The sequence below is a fragment of the Neolamprologus multifasciatus genome, chromosome 18, assembly GCF_963576455.1.
Source record: "Neolamprologus multifasciatus chromosome 18, fNeoMul1.2, whole genome shotgun sequence".
NCBI classification, from domain to species: Eukaryota; Metazoa; Chordata; class Actinopteri; order Cichliformes; family Cichlidae; genus Neolamprologus; species Neolamprologus multifasciatus.
Window position 1 is genome coordinate 921,718 of NC_140456.1, and position 24,850 is coordinate 946,567.

Below are 24,850 nucleotides of genomic sequence, written 5' to 3' on the forward strand. Positions count from 1 at the left end.
TTTAATAGCTCAGCCAATCAGATAGTTTTGTGCTTCCACAGCAGCTCTGTCTCTGTCTCTGATCTTTACTGCTTCATTTCTCTGTTGTCTTTGTCATCAGTCCAATGACACAAGAATCTGAGGTTTAACAGTGTGTGGCTCCCTCTAGTGGATGTTGTGGAGTATTCTGTTGTCTTTGCTCCAAAGGTTTTTGTACAGAGTTTTGCTGTTTCCTGTCACTGTGGGCTGCAGAGCACAGTAGTACACAGCAGAGTCAGACACTGCAGCAGAGGAGATGCTCATCTTGATTTCTTTTCCCTCCACTTTAATCTTCAGTCCAGGAGTTTTTTCTTCTCCTACTAATCCTGATGGTGAGTGTGAGATCAGGAACTCTGGTGGTTTTCCTGGATGTTGTCGATACCAGAAGAAATAATTAGCAGCAACTTTAGAGTAAGTGTAGGTCAGAGTAACTGTGCTGTCTTCTACACTGGACTCTTCATCTTTGACTGGAGTGAGGTCTTCACAGCCGACACCTGAAAGATGAGATGACAGTATTAAATGTGGGGACGTTAATGAATCATTTGAATTGAACATAGTTTCCTGTGTAGGTGAGCAGACCTGTGAGAGTGAGAAGAATCAGAGGAAACACACAGTGATGTAATGACAGCATGTTGAGGAACATAAAGTTTGTTTTGTGTTGAACTCTGTTGAATGTGGAGGTTTTTCTCTCTTCTATAGTTCAGTAACAGCTCAGCTCCTCCCTGAATCTCTGCTCCTCCTCTCTGCTCTCAGTCACTCCTCCTCCTGTGGTTTGCAAACTTGAAACCCTGTGAGGTGGGAGGGTCACTGGAGTTAAAAATACAGGGATGTGTCTCCCCCCCATTTGTCTTCCACTTTGGGCCAAATATTATTTCCAGATTATGTCACCTTTGAGCTGAGCTTCTTCAAAAATATTTAATATATTTAAAAAACAGCTGCGGTAGAATATAAAGTATGATGTTGTCGGGTAAACAGTGGAAATAGATCCCAATAAATTTCAGCATCAGACAATATGTCAATAAAACATATCTATTTATGCCATGAAGTTGTTGTGCAGATGCTAATCATGGACGAGGTTTGGACCTAGCAGAGCTGTGACGTCAATTCATTCAGCATCCCTCTCTACAGTTATGAGCTGCTTAAAACTGTTCACCTTTTAAGCAGGTCTGGTGTGTTTCTTATTCACTCACTATGAGTTTAGATAACTGTCTCCATTTTAATCATTAGTTATTATTATACTCTGGCTCTCTTCAACAGCATTTCTTTATTGTGTCTTCCTCCCCCTTTACCAACTTGTTGCATTGGTTGTCTCAGGTGGACTCAGACGATAACTTTTCACTCAGTATGTAAGGATGTGTCTCAAAGTGTGTTTAAAAGAGAAGAACGGGTTTATAAGAGGGCAGGAAATGTGTGGGAGGTTTTTATGGCTTAAAATATATAAAAATATCAGAATAAACATCTGGATTCTTCTTTTTGGATTTTAACCTATTGTTGGGGTTCCCAGAACTTAACCCCCACAATAATCGAAGGAATACTGTATAGATTTAGACAAAGATATATAGATATATATAATAGATATATAGATATAGATAACAATGAATTAAACTGACAAACACAAGCTTAAACATCTCACCTCAACAAGTTGATGAAGGCAAAATATTGGCTGTGGTATCATTTTAACATCTCAGACACGGAATAACAATTATTAAAGGACGGCAGCAAAATGATTTGCTGCTTCTGAAGGACTTTCCACAAAAGCTTCAACTTATTGCAGCCACTGCTTATCTGACTCTGATTTGACTCCAATAATTTTCTTTCTGATTAAGATTTGCACCATTAAGCACAAAATTAGGCACATTTTAAATATGCTAAATCTGATACATTTGTTTATCAAATATAGCTTTTGCTGTTTGACTGTATTCCCTAATTTCTTTGTGTCTGAACGTTCCTACAGTTGGTTTGTGGTTGATGTGGATTTGCTGCTCATGTGAATCCTCCCACAGTGTTTCATTAGCAGCTGTAACCACAGTGACTCTGATAAAACAGGAATTAGCAGAATCCATCTGATATGAAGCTGTGCTTTGAATACCACTTCCCTCCTCTTTGAAGAGTAGTCAGATATCTGTGTTCAGGTTTTTGTACAGCCTCTTCTACACTTTGTATCACTGTGTTTGTAGAGCACAGTAGTAGAGAGCTGTGTCTGCCAGGGTTAGGGCTGCTATGCTCAGATTAGTTGATGTAGAAGATGTTTCTGATCGATATCGATCATCAGGAATATATTCACCACCACTGTTGTCCTTTGCTCCTTTCCAGAGTATAAACTGAGGAGCCTGAAGGTCAGAATGATGTCTGTACCAGTGAAGTAGAGGATAACTTGATGTTGTCTCATAGCTACATGTGAGTGTGACAGATTCTCCTTCTGTTTCAGTGACTTCATCTCGTTCAGGAGTGATTGATTCTCCAGCTGTTAGTCCTGGAAAAAGTAGAGAAATGAAGCCATCAGATTAACATTGTCCATGAGGCTGAGAGGAGAAGACAGTGGAAATGAAGAAAAGTAGGACAGAAGTATAGATCTAAAATCCTCCAGACCAATGATTCATTTCTAGCACAGAGTTCAGAGCAGAGAAAGAAATGTTGCGTTCTGAGAAAAGAGACAAAAGTTCACCTATGAACTGAGATAGAAGCAAAAAGAGGTGCAGCAACATGTCTTTGAGCTGCTGAAGCCAGACTGACAGCACATGAACAATGTTCTTGCACTGCAGCAGATTCACCAGGTTGTGCTTTTATATCTTGAAACATTTTGCTCTGCAGACAGAAATCATCTCATTGGTTGAGCTGGACGTATGTGGGCGGGGCCTGTGGATGATTTTGAACCTCCAACATCGAAGTGAGCGAAACAGTAAAATATACAGTGATGTTAAGTATTAAACATTACTGACAGGCCAGATTCAGTAGGATTGATCACTCTTTCTGTTAGCAAATACATGAATAAACCTTTTTCTATTTTACGCAGCTCGTGTACGCCGACACTAACACAAAAACTTGAGACATGAGTTGAATATCATTAGACAGTTTGCAAGATGAAATTCACAGTGTTTTATTCATGAACGATCTTTTTCGTCACTGTTTCATGTTTAGAATCTGTTCGGATGTATTTTTGTTATTAAGAAATCCAGAAAAAATATCCCAACTAAAACCTCAATGATAAGAACTTTTTTAAAGGCGGAACAACGAGTAAAATGTCCTGTTTTGGCGGAACTTTCCTTGTGCAACACTAGACGGAAGTGGACTACACAAATGCGGAAGTAGCATTAGCTTTGTTCCTATGTGACCGAGCCGAGTGTTGTTGTGTGTGAACTGTGTGAGCTGTGTCAGTAACAATGCCTTCAGTTCAGTATCTGAGAGAGTTTATCAACGAGCGACTAACTGCTGCTGCTGAACAAATATTCTTGGAGTTTGAAAAAACGATCGTCCAGTACGAGGAAGAGATCGACCGTCAGCGCAGACTGCTGGATATCACCTGGAAACCCGAAATCAAGCTGCACAGGACAGGTGAGTGTCCCTCTGAGGGAGGATCCTGATCACAGCTCTGCGGGACGTTTCTGATTGTGAGGACTTTTTGGAGATGTGAGCTAACAAAGAGCAAACAGAGGACAGGACTGCACTGCGCTCCATTCTTTGCTTGAAGTCGATTCTCCTGTGTGTAAGGGTTTCGGTCGTATACTTTCCATCTCCATGCTGAGAAAAACACCTCAATAGGGTTCAAAAGGGAGAGTGTGGTGGAAGAAACACACTGATAAAATGCTCATTGTGAAACCAGTTGCATGATTTTGAACCACATGGGATGCTCTGCCTGCTCGCGGTCGCTCTACTCAAGCAAAGCGTCCTGTAGCCCATCCAGGAATGTTGCTATAAGCTCGTTGTTGTACAGCCCAACAGTAACATGACTGTGGAGAAACTCACAGCTGCTGATGGCAGCACAGTTACATTTCCACCACGCTGGCCATGCAGTTCAATAGTGGCACATTGACCTCTGACATCGCAACCTTTTTTTTCTCCTTTTTGCTAGATTCAACATGTATGTTGTCTTCTATATTCTCTGCTGCATTTCATTCAGTCAAATTGCATTATTTTGACGGACCATATCCACAATAAGTGTCTCCTGGTGTTTAGGGCTGGGACGACGTCGACGTTAAAAAAAAACGTGCGTCGATGCGTCGTCACTTTCAAAACAGACATGGCGGCAGCGAGTAGCAGCAGCATGATTGAGGCAGCCGCAGTCGACTTAAATCAATCCACCCGAATACGCAGTTCTACAGTGTGAGGATATTTTAACAGAACAGGAAGTGTTTCAGTCATTTGCAGGTGTTGTGCCAAAAACTGATTTCCAATGTTTCCGTGTAGTTTTTTATGTGTAATATCTTTATGTATGTTGGTAAATAGACTTCGATGAACAGGGTTTACAAAGGGGTTATATATAGAATTTTAAAAATATCTGTTTTTTACAGCTGTATCTTTACAGCTCTGTGTTATTATACTTACATTATAACCAATCCGGTCCTTTATCCTCATTTAAAATATTTTTACAGAACTATTGTCATATTTGCTGCCATTTCTTCTCCTCTTGGCCAGCTTACTCTTACAAAATACATTTTTAATGTTAATGAGATTTTTTTTTAACTGCATAAATAAAGGTTATATAAAAGTCACTGCCAAAAACTGATTGCGGCTTCTACCTTGTTACACTAATGTTGTTTGTAGCTCAGTATGACTTTATGTCATCCATGAGGGATGCATTTAACATATGTTTCACATATTATAGCCCAACAAGTTACTTATAGCAGTTTAAATACGAGCAATCAGTTTTTAGCAAATACCAGAAATCACTTTTTGGCACAACATCGGCTTTGTAAGGTGGAAATGGCCTATCATAAAAGCACGGCGGCTATGCACCAGCACCTCAAACGACAGCATCCAGGAGCAGCTTCTGCAAAGGACAAACCACCGTATGTTTTCAACTTTTTTACCAACACTGCTTTTTACCCTTTAATTCATCCAGAAACCCCCCTCGTAGGCCTACACTCACTCATAGACACAGAGAAAAACACCCCACCTCCGTAAATGCAAAACTCATTTAAGCTGCTTAGCAGTAAGCTGCTGTTTAGTTGGTTTTTATTTGCGGCTGGCAAAATGAGTCGGAATGTGCGCAGGCTGATTATGGGAATCTGCGAAAGACAAAAATGTGAGACAGCGAATTGGCCGCAGGAAAACTGTTAACGAGGATAATGCACCACCTGCTAAACGTTGTCGTCGTGGACACTATTACAACATTGTTAAAGTGCTTATAATCGAATAAAATTAAAATAGAATCGGATTGTAAAATTAATCACTAGATTCATCGATTAGGGAAAATAATCATTTTGCCCAGCCCTACTGGTGTTTTAGCACATGCGTGTTCTTCCACCCTCATTTGGCCATCTTTCAATTCTAAGCAAAATACCATTTAGTTATAAGTATTGTTAAATCTCCCAAATCTTTGATCTTTGGGCTGAAGGAAGAACAACACCTGGTGTATAAATGCTCAATCAACAATTCTCTTTATTCCATCCAACACTTTGAGCGTTAAAAATGTCTAGACGGGAGATGTGGACAGGAAGGTGTCTGCCAGATCTCAAAGGCTACGTTCACTCTGCAGGTCTTAATGCTCAATTCTGATTTTTTGATCAAATCCAATTTTTTTTGTCTGCTTGTTCACACAATAAATAAAATGCGACAGCAAACGCGCTCTAGTGTGAACGCTCAAAGCGGCCGCATGCGCAAAAGAAGACGTCACACACAACACGCTCTGTTTAGACCCAGACCAACAGTGTTGTTTGACTGATGGCCTTAATATAAAGACTTCGGACTTCACGTTTCCCAATTTTTGCTTTAAGTTATTAGGTTATTTACATAATAATGTAAATAACCTAATAATGATCCTTATTGCTGTTTTAGAGGAGCGCTGCTTCAAAGGATAGTTGCAGATTTCTGTCAGAATCTGCAGATTATACAGACAAATAAAATGTTCACGTTTCTCCAACGTTGTCTTCCCAACAGTTTCACCGACATCTACACTGGATGTACAGGAAGCGTTCGCGATGTCTTCGCTGATAATTGGCGTCTGTCTTGTGTCGGTGACGTAAAAGACGTATTTAATGCGACATGACCATCAAAGAGCAGCTTTCTGAAACATCGGATATGTATCGGATTCAGGACCACATACGAAAGTGACCCAGATCAGATTTGAGAATATCGGATTTGTGCCGTTCACACTGTCATACTATGATGGGATATGGGTCGCATAGGGTCAAAAAAGTCGGATTTGATGCACTTTCGCCTGCAGTGTGAACATAGCCTTAGTGTCTGACCGTTTCTCACATTCTTATAGCTTTGGCCCCCCTTCCACAGTCATAAAACCTAAACATCCACATTCTTACTCTCTCTCAGTGAGCCTAAGTTCTGACCTTGGCTTCCTGTGCAGTATGTTCTGTTCTTCCTAATCAGACAAATAAGGCCATGATTCTCTGAAAACAGTATTTCTTATGAATCAGCAGTATAATGCATCATAAACAATGTAATTCATTCACAATAAATCAGCAGTCTCGTGTATTACAAATCAGTTTAATAAATGTAATAGTCAGGAGAATAATGCAAACTAAAACTACATAATGATTTCACAATCTTTAATTAGAGGTATAACGTGGCATAAGATAGTCTGATATACTTGCATAGCACATGTTTACATCATACTATTTCATTTACAGAGTTTGTTGTGTACAGAGAGTCTTTGAGCTTGACTCAATGGTTAGGCCTCATGAATACATCTTTGTGGATGAAGCTGGATTCAATCTAGCAAAAAGCAGAAGAAGAGGTTGCAACATGTTTTCAATTTTGAGTGGTAGTGTGTTAGTTGTGTTTTACTTCTGTTGCCTGTGTCCATCATTCTGGGTACAAGTGCACCACACTGCTAAATGTGTTTAGAGTTTTGGTAAATGGGAGATCCAGATCCAGATTTGCAAATGGTGTCCTGACCAGATGAATAGTGTTTAAGATTTTGGCATCTGTGGGATTGATTTAATGAAAGAGTTTTCATAGTTGGAAGTATAGTTTTTACAATGGGATTTAGTGTTTTAGCAATTCAGCGAAACTGTAATCGCCCGTCTATATGTCGGAGCCGAATCTTTAGCCTGTTTAGAATCCATGCAGACAGGGGTGGGACTTTATTTTGATGGGCACACCATGTGGCCAATCACATGGAAAGACAGACTGGGACCATACCATTACGTGGAAGAATGAAGGGGGGCAGACGTTTTGAAGACAGCATATGTAGTGCTACAGGCAGGCACACAGAGAGACGGGATTTCAATTCAAGCATGTCGGGAAAAAGTGAAGAAACATAGAACAAACATCTGGCTGCATTTCAGTGATACTGGAGACTGCAAAGCTGCAGAACTGATCCAACTAGGAGCTGCTTTTATTTTCAGCCATTTTTCACTGTGGAGGACAAAAGGTTTCAAACGTGTCTGCTCTTAAAATGTGCGTTCTCTCTATTAGTAACAAATGCACTAAATAAGACTTATGGAAACACAAAATGAAAAGTGCTTGAGAAAGACAACATTTGAATATTACGTAAAATAAACTATATATGACGTGTGTTTGAATAGCAGCGATGCAGAAATGTGTGCATATATCACAGAGCCATGGCTCAGTGTGTCTAAATGAGTCTCACAGGCCTGAATGTGCGCTTGAAGCCACTGGGACAGCTTGTGATCTGACGGCACTTTCTTTTGTCTTTTAGTTCTTTATAGGTCGTATAGGTCAAAAAATCAAAATTGTATTTAGAGAAAAAAAAATCAATGTGAAGATTAGTTGTTTCAAGACAAACTATTCTCTGAGTTAGTGAGGCCGTACTTGAAAATCAGTTTTAGTTAAAGGAAAGATGATGATGATTTGGCTTTCAGTTTATAAACTCAGGGCTGAAGAGATGGTACAGAAAGCTGTGCATGCTCAGAAGGAAAAAAAACAAACATGAAGGAGATTTACACAAAATGAAACAGCTAGTCATGGACAAATGTGAGGTCATCGGTGGTTACAGCCTCGTAGAGTAAAGAGGATCGATGTTGTCTCACAGGACTCATCTACACAAGGCATTTTATAGAGTACAGCAGCAACGGCTGTTTCTTAAAACATCTCCACATTTTGACTTTTTCTCAAAACGATCAATGACATATATATTTTTTGATATGTCCCTAATACTCCATTGCATCATTTTGCTTTCTCCACCCTTAAAATTAGTGACTTAGAGAATCTCAAGTGTATTTGTTTTCTCCTTTCGTCCCTCTAGATGTCCCACAGCAACACATCTCCTCGGAGGAGGAGGTTCTCCCTGAGCAGCAGCTTTGTAACCAGGAGAGGAGCTCCAGTGTGGACCAGGAGGAACCAAAAGCTCCACAGATTAAAGAGGAAGAGGAGGAACTGTGCAGCAGTCAGGAGGGAGAGCAGCTGGGACTGAAGGAAGAGACGGATACCTTCATGGTGACTTTTATTCATAAGGAAAGTGACCACAGCAAACCAGACCCAGTCAGCTGGGATCAACTTCTCTCTCACAGCTCTGATGTAACTGAAAGACAGCCTCAGGAAAGAAGCAAGACTGTAGATTCAGGATCAACTAGAAATAGAAAAAAAAGTCACAAGAATGCAGATAATTCACCTACATCAGGGAAACACTCTGACACAAGTAAAAGGGCTTTCAAATGTGATGTTTGTGGAAAAGCCTTTAAGCAGAATTATGAAATCAAAAGACATTATAGAATCCATACTGGTGAGAAACCATATCCTTGTAAAACATGCAACAAAATGTTTGCATGGAGTGGTGATTTACTGAAGCACATGAGAGTTCACACTGGTGAGAAACCATTTCCTTGTAAAACCTGTTTGAAAATGTTTGCAAGTACAAGTTCTTTATCGAGCCACATGAGAACTCACACGGGAGAGAAGCCATATGGTTGTAAAGCATGTGGGAAAATGTTTGCGTACAGTAGTGATGTAAGGAAGCACATGAGAACTCACACTGGTGAGAAGCCATATCATTGTAAAGCATGTGGGAAAATGTTTGGTTTTAGTTGTTCATTGTTGCGCCACATGAAAACTCACAAAAGTCAGAAGTCGTACTCTTTCTAGAGAGAAAATGATGTCATGGAAGCCAAGGTCTTCCAGTTTATTACATGTGAGATTGGTCTAACCTGTTCCAAAACTTTAAGTTTTGTTTTTTTGGAAATGTTTTCCTTTACTTGCTGTATATTGGATAACTGTCAATTTCTGTGTTGTGTAATTAAAGTTAGTATGTTGTGATAATGATATGAAATAATAATACAGTGGTCCCTCGCTATGTGGTTCACCTTTCACAGATTTCTTTTGTGCAATTTTACATGTTTTTTTTTTTTTTTAAAGCGTATTGTGTCCTGCATCCTGATTGGCTGTAGACCATTGTCAAGCAATCTCCTGCAGTGTTTCCTGTACAGTACAGAATGCTTTCAGCTTGTCAAATTTACCTAAATCTTCAGTCACTAGCAGTGTGACTCTAAAGTGTACTCTAATAATTGTAAAAAATAAAGTTGGCTACTTCGTGGATTTCACCTATCGCGGGTTATTTTTAGACGCAACTACCGCAATAAATGAGGGACCACAATATATAGAACTATTTGTGTGTCTACATACATTCATCGATTTTTCTTCCACTCTCCAGCGCTGCCTGGAGCTGCGTAAAGACTATCACAGCTCAATACCGCCTTGAACAGGTTGCCAGCCTATCACAGGGCTAACAGAGAGGCCGACAATTTGTGAGAATGACAGCCTGTGGCAGCAGCTCTGTTTCTTTTCTTTTTTTCATATTTGTTGCTAATCTTTTTTCTTTTTTTATGATTACGTTTTAATAAACCATGAATATATGTTGTTTTCTGCAATTTTATGGAACTCTGTCGTTTTTAAAAAAAAAATTATAACGTCATACTGGCCAGAGTTGCACTGTATTTACATATACTCGGGTGCTAGCACTCCCGAAACACTTCTGTTGTCCGGAGAAAGAACAATCATCCCGTGGGAACTCGAGCTGAGATGTCAAGGGTACTAATCCAGAGCAAGACTTTAACAATGGAGAAGGAAATATAAACCCTTAGTTTCATAGTGGTGAATGAGAGGTCTCTGGTTAATAAGATGGATGAGCTGTACTATCCAGGTGAGTATCATCTCATGGAGCATCACTTTGAAACACTGCCTAGCATGACTCTGAATTCACAGACCTACAGGTTACCTGAGCACAAGAGACAAATTGCATAAAAGGAATTGACTGAAATGTTTAGCTGGGAGTAACAGAAGAGTCGCACAGTGCTTGGTGTATCCCCATAGTTCTTGTAGTGAAGGAAGATGGTTCTCTGTGTGGACTACTGAAAGGTGAGTGAAGTGTCTCGCTTTGATGCTTATCCCATGCGCTCGGTCGACGAGCTCCTGGACCGGTTATGCACTGCTGGGTTTTTTTCACAATGCTGCATTTAACCAAGGGCAACTGGCAGATTCCCTTGTTTGCAAAATCTAAAAAAAACTGCCTTTTCCACGCCGTACGGGTTGTATTAATTCATCACACTTCAGTTCAGCTTATTTGGACTATTACTTTCTAGCACCTCATGGACCGGGTGCTGTGACTGCACGCTACATATGCTGCTGCCTACCTGGATGATGTTATCATCCAAAGCAACATCTGGGCAGAGCATGTGCAAGGATCGCTGGGGTCCTGGAGTCTTTGAGGGGGGCGGGGCTCAAGGCCAACCCGGAGAAGTGCGCATTTACACAGAGGGATGTATACTATTGGAGGTGGGCAGGTGCGTCCGCATCCCAAGACAAAAAGGAGGTGAGTCGGTTCTTGGGGGTGGACGGTTACTACTATTGGTTCATGCCTGGCTTTGTGGAGCTGACCAGCCCCTTGACTGATCTCACCTGAAAGGGTGCCCCACATCTGGTGTGGTGGATGGAGCAGTGCCAGGTGGCGTTTGCGCAGGTGGAGAAAGCTCTTTGAGGGGAACCTCTGCTACACACACCTAACTTGTCCCTCCCTTTTATTCTGCTGACCGACGCTTTGAACAGAAGGCTGGGGCCGTTTTGTACCAGCAGGTAAGGTGGGTTGACTGCCCCATCGTGTACATCAGCCAGAAACTCTCGGAGGAGGAGGCCAGGTTTTTGATATGTTTATGATGTGTTTTGATAAATTATGCATTTTCATATTGTGAAGCATACTGATATACTAACGTTGTTATTGAAATTATGTGTGAAAATAATGTTTAGTAGTTTTGTGGAGGATACACAGGTTAGTTTGCAGCATTGTGTTAAAATCACAATAAGGGATCGAAAATCAGAGAGGACAGCTGTGAAACATCTGCTGACATCTAAAATCTGTTGTTTAAATCGACAAAGAGCAGCAGGTCAGCTGATCATAGCCTGTACATTGACAGGTTCATGAGTATGTTCCAGGTATGTGGAGGGTGCTCGGGAGATGCTTTTGTCCCATTGTAATGAAAAAGAGGAGAACCTCTTCCACTATGTAGAAGAAACATATTTGGCAGGGGGAGGTTTGCCTGTGACACCATCCATCATTGCATGCAGGTAGTTTATATTCATATTTATCGATTGAGTGTGTATGGAAATATTACTGTTCTTCATCATACAGTAAATGTTCTTCTCCGTATGAGTGTAAAAATTCCTTGAAGTTTGAACTTTGAGATCCTTCAGTTTGGTGTGGATAAATCTCCATGTTGTGGGTCGTTAATTTATTATTGTTTTCATGACACTATGGATTATCCTTCATATTTATAATGTGCAAAGATTTCAACACTGCTTTATGAATTTGTATCTTGGTTTACAATAGATCTATGATTTCTGCGATTTCCTTTGGAATTAACCATAAGCATTGTTGGCTGTAAAATGCCAGCCAACTCTAATGTTCTTTACTGAGAACCATTCAAAAATGTGAAATACATAAAATTGACAAAAACCAACAGTAATATCTTATTCCCCTGTGGTTATGGTAAAGTTCTAGCAACCACAGCTGCCAGTATTTTATGGTAAATCTAACTACATTTTTTAACACATGACACCAGAGAAGACACTAAACTCTCATTTGTCAGAGTGTCCTGTGACCAGAGACACTAAAACTTTCACATTTAAATATCAGATTCTTTTCATTTCAGGACCAAAGACAGCGACGATGTTTCCTCCTGACTGTTGATGCTGATATAAAGTGTTGGTTTGTGGTTGATGTGGATTTGCTGCTCATGTGAATCCTCCCACAGTGTTTCATTAGCAGCTGTAACCACAGTGACTCTGATAAAACAGGAATTAGCAGAATCCATCTGATATGAAGCTGTGCTTTGAATACCACTTCCCTCCTCTTTGAAGAGTAGTCAGATATCTGTGTTCAGGTTTTTGTACAGCCTCTTCTACACTTTGTATCACTGTGTTTGTAGAGCACAGTAGTAGAGAGCTGTGTCTGCCAGGGTTAGGGCTGCTATGGTCAGATTAGTTGTTGTTGGTGATGTTTGGGATCCATATCGTTTATCAGGAATATATTGGCGATCACTCCGTGATCTTGCTCCTTTCCAGAGTATAAACTGAGGAGCCTGAAGGTCAGAATGATGTTTGTACCAGTGAAGGTAAACTATGTCATTACTTGTCTCATAGCTACATGTGAGTGTGACAGATTCTCCTTCTGTTTCAGTGACTTCAGGTTGTTGAGGAGTGATTGAGTCTCCAGCTGTTAGTCCTGGAAAAAGAAAGAAGAAAAGTAGTGAAATGCAGTCTGTATATCTGCTTAATGCAGCAGCTTCAACTAAACTTTAATCCTGTTCTTAAACTCACCTATAATGTGAGATAGAAGCAAAAAGAGGTGCAGCAACATGTCTTTGGAGTTATTAAAGCCAGACAGACAGCACATGAACAATGTTCTTCCACTGCAGCACAATGACCAACAAATAATGTCATTGGATGAGCTCAACTTCAGTGGGCGGGGCCAGTGCAATAGCTCAGCCAATCAAATAGTTTTGTGCTTCCACAGCAGCTCTGTCTCTGTCTCTGATCTTTACTGCTTCATTTCTCTGTTGTCTTTGTCATCAGTCCAATGACACAAGAATCAGAGGTTTAGCAGTGTGTGGCTCCCTCTAGTGGATGTTGTGGAGTATTCTGTTGTCTTTGCTCCAAAGGTTTGTGTACAGAGTTTTGCTGTTTCCTGTCACTGTGGGCTGCAGAGCACAGTAGTACACAGCAGAGTCTGTTACTGCAGCAGAGGAGATCTCCAGATTGACTCGATTTCTCTCCTTGTTCAGTGCAGCAGTCAGTCGAGGGTTTGGGGGGGTTGCTCTCACCACACTCAGCTCACTCGTATCAGTGATGAGGAGAAGGAACTGAGGAGCTGATCCAGGATCGTGTCGATACCACTGGAGATTATCAGCTTGAACTGAATAGTTACAGGACACAGTAACTGTACGGCCTTCTGATGAAAACACTTCAGCACTGCTGGCAGTGATATCATCTTCCAAGCTGTTACCTGCTGATGAAACAACATGTTATATTTACAGCTCTGTTCCACAGTCACATGTCCATCATTGGAAAAACACAGTGAGCTCAAAGAAAGTCCAAACTGGATCTGTAACGCTGTAAACGTGTCTTTGAATTTCAGGTGTTCCTGTCAGAAACATACGTACCTACGAGAGCTGCAAAGATCCAAATCACAGCCAGTTTTTCCATGTTTCCAGAGGAGAAATGTTGGAAGTGATGTTCACTGGGAGTTAGCTGTGAGTGGTCTGATGTTCACAGCTGGAGTCAGACAGGTTTCTGCAGTCAGGAGGAGGAGCTGCTTTTGTTCTCATGTGATGTGATGCTGCTCTTTAAAGTTTTCCTGCTTCAACTTTGTTCACACAGAGCATCTGGTTCTTCTCTCTGTGGTGTCTGAGCCAAAGAACATCCACTAAACACTCACGTCTGGGCTCCACTTTGAAAATAAAATGTTACATTTATGTAAATCTGTAAAAAATAAACATTTACAGCCTGTGTAATAATAAATGTAACACTGAGAAAACTGTTGGATTCAGATTTGAAAGACCTGAAAACTAACGCAGTGACACAGATGAAGGAGGTTTTGCTCCTTTTATTTGATACAGCAGCCAAAAAATACACTGCTGCAGTTTCTGCTCTTTTGTCTTTGATGTTTTTGTATGAGTATGATGGATTTATTTAGTTATGTATCAAAAATTAAATGAAAGTCAGCACTGAAAGCTAAACAGTGAAAATAATTTCCTTTGTTTTTATTCCACAGCCTGCGTGGAGTTTAATTCATTCATGGATCTGTTTTCTCTTCTCACTGCAGCCTTGCTGCTCACAATCATTTATTCATTTACTGCAACAAACCGAGACATCCTTCCACTGCCACGCAGATGACTGCCTAATTTACCTTCCTTTAACACCTAATAATCCAGGCTCCATACAACTCCTTTTAAACTGCCTTGAAGAGGTCAAAGCTCGGATGGCTCTGAACTTTTTGAGCTTCAATGAAAGCAAAACAGAAGTAATTATATCCAGCACTAATAATAACTCGTGCAATCTGCTTATTAATGGTGGTTGACTTGGGTCATACATCGAACAGCATGTCACAAATCTGGGAGTTATTGTGGACTCGGATTATAAATATAATAAAGAAATCAGTTCTGTGTCGTCTCTTAACTGGTACACACAGGCATCAACATATCTCACCCGTCCTCTCTTCACTGGCTTCCTGTTTATCACTGAATTAATTTCAAAGTCCTAACGTTGGCTCATAAATGCCTAAATAGTCTTGCTCCTACATACCTTTCTGATACCTTTGCCAGGTCTCTCTTGGAAACGAAAATTTTAATCTCAGTGAGATTTTTAACTGGAAAAATAAAGGACAAATAATATACTTCAGCCTCATATTCCCTTAGATCAGCCTCCGGCTGCTTTTTGGTTGTCCCCAAAAACTAGACTGGAACTTGGAGGAGAACGAGCTTTTTCAGTTGAGGCTCCCAAACCTGGAAAACGTTGCCTTCAAATATTAGACGGCGATCTTTGCTTCCAGCTTTTAATTCTCTTTTGAAACACATCTTTTCTTTCAATAGTGTTTGGACCGGTGTGAGCTGATGTAATCTTTTTATTCTCTTAGTTTTATTTTATGTGAGTGTCTTTATCTTTTTTTCTTTGTGCAGAACTTTGGGCAAACTTTCTGTTTTTTAAATGTACTTTAAAAATAAATTGGATTTGGACTGCCACAAGATTAGACTTTAACCAGGAACAAAAGGTAGCTATTGTCTACTGCCGGAACCTCACCATGTGACACAGGCGGAAGTAAACAAACAAAGGCGTCATTACCGTACCACGTGTGTGTGCCTAAGCACAGAGACTGTTGTGTGATCGCTGAGTGTGTGAGCTGTGTCAGCAACAATGCCTTCCGTTCAGTATCTGAGAGAGTTTATCAACGAGCGACTAACTGCTGCTGCTGAACAAATATTCTTGGAGTTTGAAAAAACGATCGTCCAGTACGAGGAAGAGATCGACCGTCAGCGCAGACTGCTGGATATCACCTGGAAACCCGAAATCAAGCTGCACAGGACAGGTGAGTGTCCCTCTGAGGGAGGATCCTGATCACAGCTCTGCGGGACGTTTCTGATTGTGAGGACTTTTTGGAGATGTGAGCTAACAAAGAGCAAACAGAGGACAGGACTGCACTGCGCTCCATTCAAACAGCAGGCGCTGAAATCAGCCTGGATTTGAGCCTTTAATCAGAACTTTCTCTCTTAATTATTTAGTGAAACAAAGTCAGGATTAGGAGATTTGTCTGGTTTACAGGGGGACCCATGTGCCGAAAAGCTCCCGGAAGTGTCGTGGTTGGAGTCCACCCTGGGCGTTTCCTCCCCGCTCTGTCCCTCTTTTCCTGTTTGCGCTCCAAAAGAATATTCCTATAGAATAATTCATGTAATGCTTTGAAATCAGGCCGGATTTGAGTATTTTATTCAACCTGAATCCATCATTGAATGAGTTTGTTTAGGGGGAATCATGTTAAACAGTTTCATGTTTCCTGTGAAACTTGTGAAAGTTGCAAACATCATAAATTTAAAAAAAGGATCCAGTTGAAGTCTTTCACGTGGCAGCAGCACTTCATTTGGTTCTTGCTGCTTCAGTTTTCTAATATGAGAATATTAATGAGGAGGATGAGGAGGATGTGGAGGATGAATGTATATATGTATATATATACATTCATCCTCCTCATCCTCCACATCATTAATATTCTCATATTAGAAATAATTAGAATAAAGGATGTTGTTGATGATGTTGTTTGTGGATGAGTCTGGAAGCAGGTGATCGAAGCAGTGAAAGAAAGTAAAAAAAGAAAGAAATCAAGGACAAGGGTTAGCAGCATAAAAACAAGAGGGGGGAGAAAGAGGGGGGGGGGGGACGAGAAAAAAAACCCCGGAAACATTGCAATTAAACCATTGACGGAGAGTGACGGAGTTCATTCTGCTATGAAATCACACTTAAGATGCGTTTTGATACCGGTAAGTTAAACAGATATTAATGCAAGTTAGTGTGAGTGGATGGGGAAAGGGTGTAGCGGATTCCTATCTGGTCTGAAGTTAATACAGCCACGGAGTGATGCCGGGGTCGTGGTAAAGCTGTCCTTCCACGTAGAGCCGGTCCACTGCGATGACAGCGTGTGAGCCCTCCTGGATGAAGCCGCGTCGGAATGGGAAGAAGACCCTGTGTCGTTCCAGGATCTTTTTGGGGAACTGGTCGTTCACGCTGAAGTCTGTTCCTTTGAATTCCCTGCCGCGACTTTTCACCTGTTCCTTTTGTTTGAAGTGGCCGAATTTGGCCACAATAGGACGTGGTCTCCCGGCCGTAGCCTGCATGGGGCCGATGCAATGCACTCTATCAAAGGTGATGTTCTTCACCGTGTCCTCCGGCAGCTTCAGGTGGGTTTTGATGAAGCTTTTTACCGTGGTCTCCGCGTCTTCTCCAGCGGCTTCTGGAATACCAGAAAATACAAGATTATCACGCATGCCACGAGCTTGTAGATCAATAACTGTCCGTTTTATTTTTTTATTTTCTCTATTTAGCTGAGTAACATTGTCTGTGAGACATTTCATCGACTCCCTTAGCGTGGCATTTTCAGCAGCGAGCGTTTCCACCTGCTACTGGCTGAACTCCAGGGATTCTCGACATCTTTTCGACAACGGTGTCTCAGATTTGGCCGGGGAAGATGCACTTTGAGCCTTCTTCATAACAAGATCCTGAAAGCACTGATCAATGTGATTTTAGAGAGCCTCTAAACTCTCCCCGTTGTTCTCCAGGGTGTTGGAGATGATTTGGACAAGTATTGTTAGTTATAAGACAATTGATAAGTGCATTTGGATAAGTGCATAATACTGAAGCTCAAAGGAACTTGTTCAATTCTAAACTACCATTTGCTTTAATTTTCCGCCAAAATCTCTGGCGTCTGACGTCACTTACAACATGAGTCGCTTACCTTGTCCGTCACTTCCGTCACTTACCTCCTCTTTTCACTCCCACATTGGGTTGGCAGCTGCGGGGGTTTGTCCATTCCTCTGCAGATGATCTGTTAGCTGTTTGACAATTACTCTGTCAAGGATGTTTGATATAAAGGAAGGTTGGAGATTGGCCTATAATTAGCTAAGACTGCTGGGTCTAGAGATGCTTTTTAAGTAAAGGTTTAACTACAGCCAGCTTGAAGGCCTGTGGTACATAGCTGAATATTAGAGATAGGTTGATCATATTTAAGATCGAAGAATTAATTAATTATTAATTAATTAATTAATTCTAATTAATTAAGAAAAAGAGTCTAACTTAACATCAATGGTACTAAGAGTAGCTTTAGATAATATTACATCTGTGGGATGGTTATTGGTCATTTTTTCTCTAAAGGTTAAAATTTTATTTGTGAAGAAGTTCATGAAGTCGTTACTAGTTAACGTTAAAGGGATGGTTGGCTCCACAGAGCTCTGACTGTTTGTCAGCCTGGCTACAGAGCTGAAGAGAAACCTGGGGTTGTTCTTATTTTCTTCAATCAGTGACGAATAGTAAGATGTTCTGGCTTTGTGGAGGGCTTTCTTATAAAGCAACAAACTATCTTCTACAGCAGCTCATAGTATAATGTGTGTCTATTCTTACTGCTGTACTTTTGCTGGTTTTTACAGTATATTTCCTCACATGTGTTTTTCTTGTATCATTTCTTTGTCTTGTCTCCTTTTGTCCCTCCAGATGTCCCACAGCAGCATGTCTGTAAGGAGGAGCTTCTCACTGACCAGCAGCTCTGTAACCAAGAGAGTCTCAACCAGAAGGAATCAGAACTTCCTCATATTAAGGAGGAACAGGAGCAACTTTGCAGCAGTCAGGAGAGAAGACAGGTTATACTGAAGGAGGAGACTGATACCTTCATGGTGACTGCTGATTATGGGGAAAGTGACCACAGTAAACCAGAACAAAAGAGTAACCAGCTTCTCTCTCACAGCTCTGCTGTAGGTGAGAGCCAATATCAGGAAATAAGGAAGAAGTTTGATTCAGGATCAGCTGGAAATAGAAACAAAAGTCTCAACAACGCTGAATATCCACCTACTTCAGGAAGTCATTGTAACTCTGATAAAAGTAAAAAGTCTTCAAACTGTGATGTTTGTGGAAAAGCCTTTAAGTATGATTATATAATGAGAAGGCATTATCGAATCCACACAGGTGAGAGGCCGTTCTCTTGTAAAATGTGTGGGAAAACGTTTATATCTGCTAGTTCTTTGTTGAAGCACACAAAAACTCACTCAGGTGTTAAGCCATTGTGTTGCACAACTTGTGGAAAAAGGTTTGCATATAACAGTGATTTACTGAAGCACACAATATCACACACTGGGGAGAAACCATATCATTGTGCAACATGTGGGAAAGTGTTTGGATATAGTAGTTCTTTAATGACGCATATGAGAATGCACACAGGTGTGAAACCATATAATTGTAAAACATGTGGGAAGACGTTCAAACGTAACTGTCATTTAACGGAGCACATAAAAACTCACACAGGTGAGGAACTCAGGACTTAGAACTCTTTTATTGTCAATGTATAGTTGCTTGCACACTGAAATTTGGAAGCAATACCACATAGTGTGAAAATAAAGACAACAATATACTAGGAAGAAGAAGAACAGACAATATAAGAACACTATGTACACTATAAACATGATGTACATGTCATAATAAAACATTGTAAATAATAAATAAGGGTGTAAGGGCTATGGTCATTAAGGGATGGAGATTGCACATATAGCTGAAATATTGCACAGCAGGAGCAGAATATTGTATGGGAACAAAAAGAAACTCACACACAAAGCAGCAGGAAGCTGTCCTTCTCAACTACATAAACCGGGGCCATGCCTTTACAAATGTAATGTGAGACGGCTCCTGTGATTTGTTTATGGCGCTGGGATGTTTTCTCATGAGGGACTTGTGTGAAAGACTGCTGTATCTTCAGCTGGTATAGTTTTTCTTTTCCCAACTTGCTCCCATCGTTCCACAACTTGGTTTAGCTTGGATTTTCTGGATTCTTGAGTATTCTTTTTTGTGGACCTTCTATAAGTGATAGAAGAGATTTGTTGTGTTGCCATCAGGTGCAGGAATAGTTTTATAGCATAGCTTGCAAATGGGCGTCTTCTGCTCCGTGTTGGTGCTGTTGAACCCAAAATGTCACCAAATTACAGACGTACCCCCTTTTTTCAGTAAAAGTGCTTCTTCTCGGGCTGCCTGTGTAGCTGTCTCTGCCTGTTGCATGTCCGGGCATGAAACTGCTACCTGTCACACGTCCATCATTTTGAGTTACCGTAAAGCATGTCGCAAATCCGGGTGCACGTAAAGCAGCACCATGTCGCAAAACCACAAGACGGAGTTTCTGTGCAAAAAATATCTTTTTTTTTAATACTTTATTTTCTCTTGCATAAAGTTAAGAGTATGTATAGTGAGAAGCGAACACTAATATATTTGCCACAGTCTATTTAACCCTTTAAGACCTATCATAGAACCAAGTCTGCCAGAGCTTACTTTTATATTTTTTACATGCTGTAGTGCCATTTGTGGAAGCATTTCAAGTTGCTATACATCAATACAACCATTATAGACCAAATTTTAAAAATATCATCATCATCATTTATTTGTATAGCACTTTAAGAACACACCAGGCAGACCAAAGTGCTGAACAACACAGATCAAAACTACTACCAAATTAAAAATACCATAAAATCATTACATACAATAAAATAAAATATGTCTGCATTAAGTCCATAGTAACTACATAAATTGCAAAAAAGTGCAATAAACTACAAAAAAATTGAAAATCATTTTTGTTTTTAACATATATTTCTAGTTAGAGAAATTTAAGAGGCTTATCCTTCAAAACTGTAAATACAAAAAAGTTGCACAAAATAGTTTCCCACCACAGGAAATTTATTTTGAGTGTCTTTATAATTTTATTTTTGAGATACGCAAAATTTTATATACTGCAGGAAAAATGAAAATAAATATTATATTGCAAATTTGCAAAAAGACCCAGCATGTGCATCAAAATAAACTATTTCCAGCAGTGCAATTTGAGTTCTAAGCATCCTAAAAATGATTCAGAAAAGCATAAAGACATACATGACTTTTAAAAACACCAGCATAGGCTTTTAAGGCCCTGAAGGTAAAAAAAACAACAACAACAAAACACTACATTTTCCTGGAAAATGACATCACTTCCAGTTTTGGGTAGGTAATGGCGGACATGCGATAGTTCGCGATGACATCTATTTTAACCTAGGAAGTGTTATGAACAGCTGATCAGATCGGCAAAACGTGTTTCTGGAATTTTATGTTTTTGTTGCTGCAAGTGCTTTTTATGCAGTTTTTGCAAAGCTATATGTGGAAGGAAACTGTGACCGAGGGCAAGCTGATGGCAACTCTTCCGGTTTCATATGCAAAAAAAATTATTGCGCTAGCTTACGTGGTTCCTGTTCTACTGGGATTTAAAAATAGTTTAGGCAAAATGGAGTGTGCCCACTTCGACCGTTTTTAAAGGGTTAATGGTATATTTTATGTAATTATTTATAAAATTAGGTTAGAAACGATAGAAGACAAATGGCACGATTGACACTTCTCTATCGTCCACACGATATATATCGTCATATCGCCCAGCACTAGTGGGGGTGCAGTCACTGGTGTAGATGGTGTACAGGAGTGGACTCAGCACACATCCCTGTGGTGAGCCAGTGCTGAGAGACAGGGTGGATGATCTCTGGTTGTGATCAGTTTCTAAGAAAGCTGTGGGATTATTGTTGCTGATTTGAGGCAATGCGAGACAGTAGCATGTGACAGGGAGAGGTTGAATAGTCTGGTGAACACAGGAGCCAGCAAGCGCAGGTTTTGAGGACACTCCCAGGTATTCCACTTGGCCAGTGGCTTTGTTGTCAAAGATGTGAAAAAAGGTTCAAAACCAGAACACAGTTGTGGCGCAATATGAGAACTCACACTGAGAGGTGGACTTTTGACACAAGGTTAATTGCTCAGTGAGCTGTGTTGAGCTAAAAGTCAGAGGTTTGTGTCACAAAAGTAGCTGTTTTTATCTAATTCGCTGTGGTAACTTACACTGAATAACCTGGTCAGGAGCAGGTAATGTGTTCAGAGTTTCACTTTAAAAGTGACTGTGCTGTTATACCTCATTCTAATCTGCTGCTAAATCTCTTTAACACTAATAAAATGGCAGCAATTAGAACACACGACACAAGAAAGTAATACAATTAATTTAGATTTGCAACAAGCTAAAGCAAATCTTTTCTTACTTTTTACTGCTGTAAGTTTCAGGTCTCTAATGTGCAGTTGTTCCCTTAATATCATCTTCATAATCTACCCCTCAGGTTAGAAGTCTTTTTAGAGAAAACAGGGTCTAGGTAGAGAGTTTCTAAGGGTTTGAAGTTAAACCACCTTAACGCAGTAGTATACCTGCTGTAACGGTCATTTTGCTCACCACCACGACCGTTTTTTTACAGAAACTTGTTGTACACCCACTGTTACGGCGCAGGAAGCCTCTGCATTATTTTCCTGAACAGTCAGATCAGCCTGACGTCTTCAGCTGTCAGACTGCGATGTGAACAATTTTTAATTTTTGTTGTTGTTTTATCTTTTCCATGTGTATCAAAAACTGAAATCTACTGTGTTGTTGAATTAAAGTTAGAATTTTACAATTATGATATAAATCAAAAATGCACAACAGCTGTTTGTTTTCTTTCTTTCTTTGTTTTTTATCCATGGGGTGGCTGTAGCTCAGCAGATAGAGCTGATCACCTACTGATCAGAAAGTTGGAGGTTTGATCCCTGGCTTCTCCATGCCAAGTATCCTTGGGCAAGTTACTAACCCCAAATTGCTCTCCGATGCATCCACACGAGTGTGAATGTGCACTTAGCACTTAGAAAATGTGCTTGTGCAAATAGGTGAATGCACAGGTTGGGTAAAGCACTTTGAGTGCTCAGAAGAGTAAAAAAGTGCTATATAAGAACCAGTCCATTTACCATTTATCATTTATCCATCCAAAACTCAAACATGTGATGCTGCCCACTGTGGTGATCACTGAGTAAGGGAGCAGGTTGGCCGTCTATCACAGATCTAACAGAGACAGAATATTCACACTCACAAGTTTGTCTGTGTGATTTTAAGTTTGACTTTTGTGATCTCACAGGTAAAACTGTTACAGCAGCAGGATGAGAAAGAGTAAAAACTGTACGGTATACAATAAACAACAAATAACAGAGTTAAAACAAAAGTGTCTGGTAAGGGTCTAACACTATGAGATACAACAGGAATGTAAGACTGGCATTGTGTACGACACTGGTGGAAATTGCATTAATAAATAATATTTGCAATGTAAATTACATTTTAAGTGTGACAAACACAAAAAACTGGAAAATCACGAAGCGGGCAAACACCTTCTCACACCACTGTATGCTGCCCTCCAGCAGAATAGATTCAGTCACTACCACAGACTGATGGAAGATGGTGGTGACTGCACATATTTAAGCACCTGAGCTTCCTTAGAAAGTAGAGTGATTGTGCTCTTCTCTCATCACTGTTGGTTCTTCAGTCCAGTCTGTCATTCAGGTCGACACCCAGGTACCTGCAGCCGTCCACTGTTTCCACCACCTCATTCATGATGTTGATGGGTCAAGTTGCAGGTTGTATTCACCAGAAGTCAAGCACTCTCTCCTTTGTCTTGCTGGAATTTAAAAGGAGGTGAGTTCTCACGGACCACTTCACAAAGTTCTTCGCCAGCTCCCTGTACCTTAACACACCCAACCACTCGAGTGTGATTAAGACTTCTGCAAGTGGCGCGTTCTGCTCTTGTACCGGAAATCAGAGGCGTACGCTGTAAACAGCAATGGAGATAGGATCATCTGCTGTGGTGTCCTAGTATTGCTGATCGCCACAGATATTTCTACTCTTAAGTAAAGATAAAAATACAAATTTGATCAATATGTTCACAAAAACCAGTCCGACTACTGAAATTCTCTATTCCATGTCTGAATTTTGTGTGTAGATATCAGAGACGTTTAAAATGAGAGCATGTTCACTTAAGAGGGCTGTCGCAATAAACATGAATAAACACGAACGCAAAGGAAAAGACAATGAATTGCTCAACTGCAGTCAATGAATTTAAACTTTATTGCTTGTTACAACTTGCTGCAGGATGTTAATTTACTTAGTTTGTAGCTCAACTTTCTGATTCATAGGCCCCTCTTTACCTCACTAAGCGTCTGACCTATCAGGGTGTGATTTGAGATAATGTATGAATTTGACATTGAGCCTGCATCCGTTATAACTGGTTTAAAGGGGATTGTGCTAAAATGATTTGCATAAAATGAAGGCATGAAATGAAATCGCTTTGCCTTAGTTAAAAGTGGGTGAAAGGGTGTGGCTGGATATCAGCAGATTTTATCTTAAAACAATGTTGGATATCTAAGGAGGAGAGGTGTAGACAAGCAGGCACTTGACAGAGCATAAAACGGGAGGTCTGCGGGCGTTCTGGGTCTGTTCCTGGCAGATGATCATATGATTGCATCTGAGAGGTCCACCGTTGGAAATCCTGGCAGAGACACTAGGAGGGAGCAGACCACCACTCAAATTGTGGCCTTGCAAATTGGACTTGGATTTGGCTCTATCGCCAAGCTTCTTGCTGATTCTCTCAACACTGAGAAGATGTGGGGTCTCTCAGTACTCCCGAAGGATCGAATATTAAAGAAATCCTGCTTTCCTGTTAGATTATTTCCAGTAACATGGGACACAGAGATGGGTGGCCAAGGCGTGTTCATCCTTTCCTCCCAAAGATAAAAACAAAATCAGCATTAGCTCAGAATAGGTTAATTAACCTACATTATTATTATTGTTGTTGTTGTTATAATCAGGGGTGCACATAAATGGTCCGCAGGTGCGCATTCGCTGTCAAAATAAAAGACGTGCACCAGATAAGAAGTTGCAACACGTGTTTGCGTACATAAGATTTTCTGGAGGAGGACAGACATTTGTTTAGAACTCTTAAAGATATCGAAGAAGCTCCTTTAAGCAATTACTTTGGTGTTCCTCCACCTCCAAAGAAATGTCAGGAGTCCAAACCACAAAAGAAGCGCGTATTTTCGGAAAAGTGGTTGCAGGAGGTGAGCTGGCTTC

The 24,850-nt window shown here is 40.5% G+C and overlaps 2 protein-coding genes across 3 annotated transcripts; both read left to right on the forward strand.

Moving 5' to 3' along the window:
• The first annotated feature begins 3,298 nt into the window (after nt 1-3,298).
• On the forward strand, nt 3,299-9,497 carry LOC146496896 (uncharacterized). Its single transcript, XM_085140929.1, has 2 exons — nt 3,299-3,570; nt 8,402-9,497. Exons 1-2 carry the CDS (start codon nt 3,399-3,401, stop codon nt 9,235-9,237), a joined length of 1,008 nt encoding a protein of 335 aa, XP_084997055.1. The 5' UTR covers nt 3,299-3,398; the 3' UTR covers nt 9,238-9,497.
• A 5,945-nt stretch (nt 9,498-15,442) lies between these two features.
• On the forward strand, nt 15,443-21,664 carry LOC146496897 (uncharacterized). 2 transcript variants are annotated; one of them, XM_085140932.1, is made up of 3 exons: nt 15,462-15,724; nt 18,388-18,566; nt 18,638-18,754. In XM_085140932.1, exons 1-3 carry the CDS (start codon nt 15,553-15,555, stop codon nt 18,650-18,652), a joined length of 366 nt encoding a protein of 121 aa, XP_084997058.1. In that variant the 5' UTR covers nt 15,462-15,552; the 3' UTR covers nt 18,653-18,754. The 2 variants fall into 2 exon arrangements, with proteins under 2 accessions (XP_084997057.1, XP_084997058.1); XM_085140931.1 differs by having other exon boundaries at nt 15,443-15,724; nt 18,388-21,664.
• The last annotated feature ends 3,186 nt before the right edge of the window (nt 21,665-24,850 follow it).

What these genes read in the sequence shown, in the direction of transcription:
- LOC146496896 (XM_085140929.1), top strand. Translation starts at nt 3,399, where the DNA reads ATGCCTTCAGTTCAGTATCTGAGAGAGTTTATCAACGAGCGACTAACT. An exon ending in AATCAAGCTGCACAGGACAG is followed by an intron (nt 3,571 to 8,401) that starts GTGAGTGTCCCT and finishes TCGTCCCTCTAG; the next exon opens with ATGTCCCACAGCAACACATC.
- LOC146496897 (XM_085140931.1), top strand. Translation starts at nt 15,553, where the DNA reads ATGCCTTCCGTTCAGTATCTGAGAGAGTTTATCAACGAGCGACTAACT. An exon ending in AATCAAGCTGCACAGGACAG is followed by an intron (nt 15,725 to 18,387) that starts GTGAGTGTCCCT and finishes TTGTCCCTCCAG; the next exon opens with ATGTCCCACAGCAGCATGTC.